A 7,978-nucleotide genomic window follows, 5' to 3' on the forward strand; every position below is an offset into this window, starting at 1 on the left:
TGTGTGTGTGTGTGTGTGTGTGTATAATCATATATATGTATGTATGTGTACATATATACGCATACAAACATACATATATCATCACCATCATCATCAAGGGGCTAACGCCGACATTGGCGCATGGCTGCATCCATCCTTCGCTTCCAGCCACGAGGATTCCTCGAGGCGAGTCTCCAGGCAGGCCCTCGGGCCATCTCTAATTCCTCGCGGAAGATATCGTCGACCTTCCCAAGCCATGACCTCCTAGGTCGTCCCTCGGACATCCTCCACCTAGGTTGTCTCGCAAAGAGACAACCTGATGGGCAGGGTCATCCTCAGGGAAGCGATCTAGGTGCCTATTTAACCTGAGTTGGCGATCACGGACTATGCAAGTTACAGTCTCACGGTGCAGCAGTTTGTTTGGACACATGGTCCTGCCAACTGTGCCCCATGATCCGGCGAAGAGAATTGTTACACAAGTCATCAAGACGAGACTACAAGGCACAAGATGGCGTCTACGTTTCGGTTCCATATAGCAAAACTGGCAGTATCAGGACCTTGAAGATACGTAGCTTGGTCCTTCTGCATAGGTACCGACATCTCCAAATGCTCTTAATGATCGAGTTCATGGCTCCTGCTGCCAGACCAATTCGTCAACTGATTTCTTGATCTGACAGCCCAGAGATAAGGACTACGCTGCCAAGGTATGCAAAGCTCTCTGTGACTTCAAAGATCCTCACCGCAAACATGAATCGACTGAACGGGTTCTCCTAACAGGCCCCCAAAGTCCTGAATCTTGGTCTTGGTCCAGGAGACCTGTAGGCCCAAGGGCTTTGCCTCATTGCTAAATGCATCAAGAGCCGCCACCAGTAACTCTAGAGACTCAGATAGGATGGCAACATCATCAACATCGACATCATCAATCAAAGTCTGAGACCTTGATATTGTGCAGTGTTGCTCCACACTGACTTTGGGTAGTAGCTCTGCCCATTATCCAGTCCATGGTGTTGGGCAAAGACACAGTCTTGCCTCACCCCTGAGTTAACAGGAGAGAAGGTTGACAGGCCCCCACCACACTTCACAACATTTTCATTTCTTGAGGTCGATGTAGGCTGCAAGCAACCCATGACCGAACTCACGACGGCGATCCACAATTACTCGAAGTGCTAGGGTACGGTCTGTTGTGGACTTGGCAAGAGTAAATCCAGAATGCTATGGTCTCTGGTGCCTTAGTAGGTGGTCGCGGATCCCTTTCAGAAGAATGTGGGCGAAAACTTTGCCTGGTATGCTGAGCACAGTAATGCAACGGTAGTTGCAACAGTCCCAACGATCCCCTTTCCCCTTCCAGAGAGGGATGACCACGCCCCTCAACAGGTCAAGGGCCGGTCACATTAATCTATTCTGTCCAGGGATCCCTTTATAGGGCTAGATGCTTCCCTAGCTGTAAACGGATCCGAGATGAAAATCCCTCCACCGCGTGAAAACGCTATGTCGGTATTTCACCCCTGCCTAGAGCTGAGAGATATTGCCGAAACAAAAACTATAAAATAATTACTAGTAAACTCATTACTCCGAATCTTAATATATGTATATATATATATATATATATATATATATATATACATATATATATATACATATGTATATAATGATAAAAACTAAATTATTTATTAAATACAAAGATATATTGCATCGAACAATGATGTCTCATTAAAAGCTTATAGATAAATCATGGAGATCTCTTCGGGTTATTTTCGCCTTTTTGGATAAAGTGAGAGCCAAAGAGCCATTGTAGAACACCAGTCATAAGGATTATAAAAGCAGGAATTTGAAAAGAACATTAATGAATGAATACCCGAGCTACACACATCAACTCTCCACAGGCACACTGAGTAAAGGCCACAATAGTTGAAAAGTAGCCCGTAAAACCATCCTCGATGGAAAGCAGCATTGTTTAATGGTATGAACACTGAACTGAGACGATGGTTCTCCCCGAAGGAACAATGAATGTAGTGTTACCAGTTCCTTCTCTGTAGCTGACCAGACTTCGGCGATTCTATCTGGGGATCCTAGGACAGAATAGACTAGTGTGACCTTCGCTTCAGAGGGAATGGTACCAGACTGCCAGATGGCAGTCAAGATTGCTTGCAAACCCCGTGCCATAGGTTCACCCCCAGCCTTTAGCAGTTCAGCAGGGATATCACATATGCCTGTGGCTTTCCCACACTTCAGGAAATCGCCATCCTAACCTCCGTTACGGTAGGAGGTTCCTCGATGATGGGTGGGTCCGGCACAGGTATTGTGATACCACTTGCATCCAAACTAACTGTTAGAGGGTCTACCTGGTAGAACTGCTCAAAATACTCAGCCCGACGTTCACTAACCCCAACATGATCTGAGATGATCTGTCCATCCACTGAGCGTTTTAGGGTGGTTGTTGGTTGGGGTTTGGTGTATGGTTGGGGGTTTTTTGGTTAGGTCATGTAAAATTTAAAATTTTTTATTAAATAAAGGTATAAATAAAGATTTTATTAAATTTAAATTTAAATTAATTAATTTAAATTTTTTTTTTTTTTTTTTTTTTTAGGGGTATTTCTATTTCGTGATGATTCCCTAAGGGTAAAAAGATTTATTTGCCCGGGGTGAGTAGGAAATTCCTAGAACAAAAATATAGATTAATATTTTAATATTATAAATTTAATTATGTATAATTATTTTATTTTATAATATATTATTAATTATATTATAATTATATATAATTAAATTAAAATAATTATTATAATTAAATTTTTTTTAAAAATGATTTTTAATTATGAAAAATTTTTATGAATTTTGGGTAATTTTTGCAAACCCATAATTTAAAAAAAAGGCTTTAAAACAAACCAATAATATATGGTTTTGGGACTTTTGGGAATAATTAGTTTTAAATTTTCCCCGGGCCAATTTGATATACCCATCATATGAAGTCCCCTTGGTTACATGATTTGATGAACGTTATAGGGTTATGAATGAACGAACGTATGGTTGTTTTGGGAAATAATATTTTTAAATTTTTACTCCCAAATTTAATTTAATATTAAGGGAGTGTGTGTGAATTTTCCCAAAAATGGTCAGATGAGTATGCATAAAAAAAATTTTCAAAAACCCGCTTTCAACGTCCCATTTTTAAGTTCACCAGGAAATTTTTTGGGTTGGTTTCCAACTTCAGTTTCCGTCCTAACCCGGTTAGTAGAAAGGTTCCCAGGGGGTGGTGAAAAGGTATTGGACTTTTAAAACACTAACTTTGAGTTACCTGGTGGAACTTAAAAAAACAGGGTTTATTTTAACCCAAACAGATTGGGACTTTCAAACAATGGGGTATTTTTACGAAAAAATTGTAACTTTTAAGTTACACAAATATTAAGAAAGGTATTTACCAAAAACTTTTTAATGGGCTTAAAAAACCCAAACCACGCCCCAAAAACGAAATCCATTTTATTAAGCCACAGCGCAGACTGGAACGCTCCAGGTTAATGCAGGATTTAAATTTCTTCGCCCTGGGTAAACCCCCAAATTGGGTCAGGTTCCGCTTAAGGGGACTTACTTGGGTTTGGTGTGTTATGTTTTGGTGGTGTGAAGGGGGTTCCCTTTTTTGTGTGGGGGTTGGGGGGGGTTTGGGGGGCGTGGGGGGGGTGGGTTATGGTTGTGAAGGTATATAATTTTGATAAATAAAAAAAAATAAAAAAAATATTTCTTAATAAATTTTATTTTTTTTAAATATTAATTTATAATATATTTTTTAATATTTTTCTTTTTTCTAGGGTTTCTTTTTCTTTCTTCTTCTTTGTTTTTTTGGGAAGGGTCTTACTATTCTGTACTTTAAGCTTTGGGGGAAAATTTATTAATGGGGGCGCCTAACCTGGTTTATTTCTTTATTTTCCTTTAAAAAGAAATTATTTTAGTTAATTTTTTTAATTTACTTTTTTAAAAATTTAAAATTTTTAATTATATTTTTAAAAGTTTAATTTATTATAATTAAATTAATATTAATTTAAAAATATCTTTAACAAACAACTTTTAAAAATTTAATTAATTAGGGTAGTTTAAATAGTCATAAATTAATAAGAAAAACAAGGCACCCCCCCAACCGGGGGAAATTCATCAATTAATTAAGGATGGGTTAGTGGGTGTTTCGGTGGGTTTTGTTTTAATAATGTCCACGTTTAATAGCATGCTACGTGTAGGGACTTTGGGGGTTATCGCGGGAAGTGACCTGGTAATTGTGTCAGGCGTCCGGGTTTTGTAAATTTATTTTATTTTAATATATATAATTATTTATTTTAAACAAGAGGTACGGGGTTTTTATTTTCTTTTAATATGCGATTATTATCCATACAATTATAAAAATTAAATCGTCCCGCCTTTTGTTTTTGGTTTGTGATTTGAATGGAAAAATTCCCGTTCGGCCAATAATGCTTGGGGGGTCACGAACAAGGCCCACCAAATGAGGGAAACTTATAACAGCTCCAAGCTTTTTTTAAACCAAATGGGATTATACCAAATGTGGTTTTTTAAATAAAAAAAGGAAAAAAAATTAAACAAAATTTTATTTCGCAAACAGGTTTAAATTCTTAACCAAATTAGATGTGGATTTTGTTTCCATGAATTTATTAAAAAGCGTCCCAAATTGTACGTTCACAGCGTTTTACTTAAAAAACAAACGCAAATAGTACAATAGTTAAGATGTTTTTTCCATTAAGGCGGCATTTTTTTGTTAATATGAAATGTTATTTAAAGTCAATATTATTTTTGGGTTTGTGGGGGGTTTTTTGTTGTTTTGGGGTTGTGTTTTTTGTTGGTTTTTCCAGGAATTATAAATTTTGGAAAAACGAAAATTTTTTTAAAAATTTTGGCTTTTTTTTTTGAATTATCCCTTATTCACAGTCTTTTCATTTAATTTTACGTGGTTTTTTGGGTTTTTGGGTTTTTTTATAATATTATTTTAAAAGATAATATTTTAAATAATTTAAATTGTCATTTTTAGATATTTTATTTGGTTTTGTTTTTGTTTTTTTTATTTATATATATAAATTTATTTAAACCTTTATATTTTATATAGTTGTTGGGGGTTTTGTGTGGTTTGGTTTTTGTGGTTTTGGGGGTTTGGGGGCAATGAAAGGGGTTTTTTTTGGTTGGTTTTTTTGTGTTTTTTTTTGGGGGGGTGGGGGGGGTTTTGGGAAAGTATTTTCCAAATGTTTTAAGTATGAAATAGATAGCAGGTTTTAAAATTATTTTAATAATATATTTCCCAGTAGGGGTTTGGTTGTGGTGTTTGTGATATTAAGCTAATCAATTTTTAAAAAGATTTGGGTAAAACCCTTTTACCATGTTGTTTGGTGGGGTGTGTTGTTGTGTTGGTTGTTTGGGTTTTGGGTTGAATTTGTGTTTGTTTGTGGTTTTTCCCATTTTGGGGTGGTAGTTAAAAATTAAATTTTTTTGTATATTTTTTGATTCTTAATAAATTACCTTCCCAACAAGAAACATTTGGGGCCAAGGGCAAAACAGCAAACGAAAATTATCACAATTAAAATTTTTAAAAGTTTTTTTAATTCTTTAAATTAAATGAGATGATATTTAATGAAAAAACGAAAAAAAAAAATTTAACCAAGTTTACAATAAGATGATAAAACCCTAATAATGTTAATCCTAAATAGAATGGGGAAATGGTAAGGGGAGGGTGGGCTAAGTAAAATTTCCAAAAAAGGCTTTTTATATTACCTTGCAAAAATTTTTTAATTTTTAAAAAAACAATTCCCAAAAAAACATGGACTTAAATTTTTTTTCATTAGGGGAATACAACCATTTTAAATTCGATTTAAATTTATTAAAATCTAAAGAAAATAAGAATAATTGAAAAATAGGGAAACTATTAAACAACATAAGAAAGGTTGTATATTTGTGAAAATTTTTTTTCTTGGCAAGGTCGATTATATTTTTAAAAATAAAAAAGAGGGGGTTTTTCCCATCTAAATTTTTAAAAAGTACTTTATTTTAAGGTTTAAGTTTAGGTGGGGGTTTGTTGTTTTAAAAGAAAAATAATTTTATATTATATCAATTTGTTTTGTTTTGTGTTGGGTTTTTTTTAATAAATAAATAAATATAATATAATAATAATAATAATATAAATATAAAATAATAATATGTTGTTGGTGTGAAAAGGGTGTGATTGAATTTTGTGGGGTTAATTTGGATTTGGTTCCCTGTGTGTTTTTGGGGAGGGTTGTTGGGGTTTTTTAAAAAAAAAAAAAAAAAAATATATATATATTATAATAATATATATATATTATATAAAATATAAAATTATATATATATATATTTTTTGGTTGTGTTGTGTGTGTGGGTGGTTGTGTGTGTGTGTGGTGTGTTTTTGTTTTTTTTTTTTTTTTGTATATATAATAAAATTATATTATAGTTTTTTTGTTTTTTTTTATATTTTTATAATATATAATATATTTATATTATTATATTAATATATATATATTTATATATATATAATTATATATATTATAAAATATTATTTATATTATTATATATATAAACAAATATAGAAACTTAAAAACCCTATCCATTTTCGCAAAACCCTTCTTTACCAAATTTTAACTTACAAAAATTTTTTTTAAAATATTTTATCATTTACGGGTTTTCGCCGTTTTTTGGGGCGTTTGTATCCTTTATTCATTGTTACCTTATTTTCTTTTGATCTTGTTTTCGTGTATATACTGTACGGTTAGAATAGTGACAATAACATCCTATTATCATGACGATGAAATGTTTTAAACACTATTTTAGTTAAATCTGTTAGATCGATTGTTTTGTTATATTTGCATCATCTCAACCATGGAGTCATTATACTGATATAACTATTTTCGAGTGACAAGTTCAACATTAGCTTCACACGTTTAGGATAAGGTATGTATATGCATTTACACAGTACACTTACACATGTTTACCACAGACATGCACATGAAAACCTTTCCGATATATTGACGTCACGATGGGAGGAGTCACTTAAGTATGCGTGTGTATAAATAGCACGTTTTTCTTAGTGAATGACAGTTGCAAACCATCAGTACAAACATGGCAATCAAGGTCCGATGGTCTATTGACATTATACAATACATACATCAAATTAATGTTTAGATTTCTAGTCCGTTGTTTGTTAAGAGTAATAAGTTATTGTGTTTCTATTTTTCTTTTTTTATTTCTTTCCAGGTATTTATTGCAGCTATTCTGCTGGCTGTTGCTTGCGCTCAACATGACACTGGCTATTCTGTTCCTTCTGAACCGAAGGTAAAACATGATCAAGTATTTCCCATTGATTTTCATCGTGGCTTATTAGAATAAGTGATTATAATGAATATTAATTACTATTGTTTCATCTACACTGTGATCCATCTCTTTCATTCAGAAACCTGCAAAGTACAGCTTCAACTACCAAGTGCAAGACGACCCGACCAAGAACGACTTCGGTCACCAGGAGGCCCGCGACGGCCCTGACACGCAGGGGTCGTACCAGGTGCAGCTTCCCGACGGACGCCTGCAGAAGGTCTCCTACACCGTGAGCGTGGACTCCGGATACGTGGCGGATGTGATGTACGAAGGCGAGGCTCAGTATCAGGCCGAAAGCACCCCTGGCTATGCCTGAGTGCCCTGAATCCCTCCCTTATTTATTTTGAAAGCGATTCTCATTAAAGCTCAGCGTTACATTGTGGTGTTTTCTTGCCGTATTCAGATATTGTATTGTTTTTCAAGTGCGCTTTTTTATCTATAAGGCCATCGACAGAGCATGTCTTGATTTTGTATTTTACTCCTGATCCATTTCTCACATTTCTTCATGACTTGGACAATGACTTGAAAAAAATAATCGCCTAAAGATCTGTTTGTAGGTGATTCTATATCTGCATTTATTTGAGAATGCTTTTCATTTATTAAATTGTATTGTACGCTGATTGTTTGTAGT

At 34.2% G+C, this 7,978-nt stretch overlaps 1 protein-coding gene across 1 annotated transcript; it reads left to right on the forward strand.

Moving 5' to 3' along the window:
- The first annotated feature begins 429 nt into the window (after positions 1-429).
- On the forward strand, positions 430-7,663 carry LOC119587459 (larval cuticle protein A3A-like). The gene is made up of 4 exons (XM_037936188.1): positions 430-504; positions 657-683; positions 7,183-7,308; positions 7,427-7,663. The coding sequence occupies exons 1-4, from the start codon at positions 430-432 to the stop codon at positions 7,661-7,663; spliced, it is 465 nt and encodes a 154-aa protein (XP_037792116.1).
- Positions 7,664-7,978: the final 315 nt, after the last annotated feature.

Source organism: Penaeus monodon, chromosome 3 (assembly GCF_015228065.2).
Source record: "Penaeus monodon isolate SGIC_2016 chromosome 3, NSTDA_Pmon_1, whole genome shotgun sequence".
NCBI classification, from domain to species: domain Eukaryota; kingdom Metazoa; phylum Arthropoda; class Malacostraca; order Decapoda; family Penaeidae; genus Penaeus; species Penaeus monodon.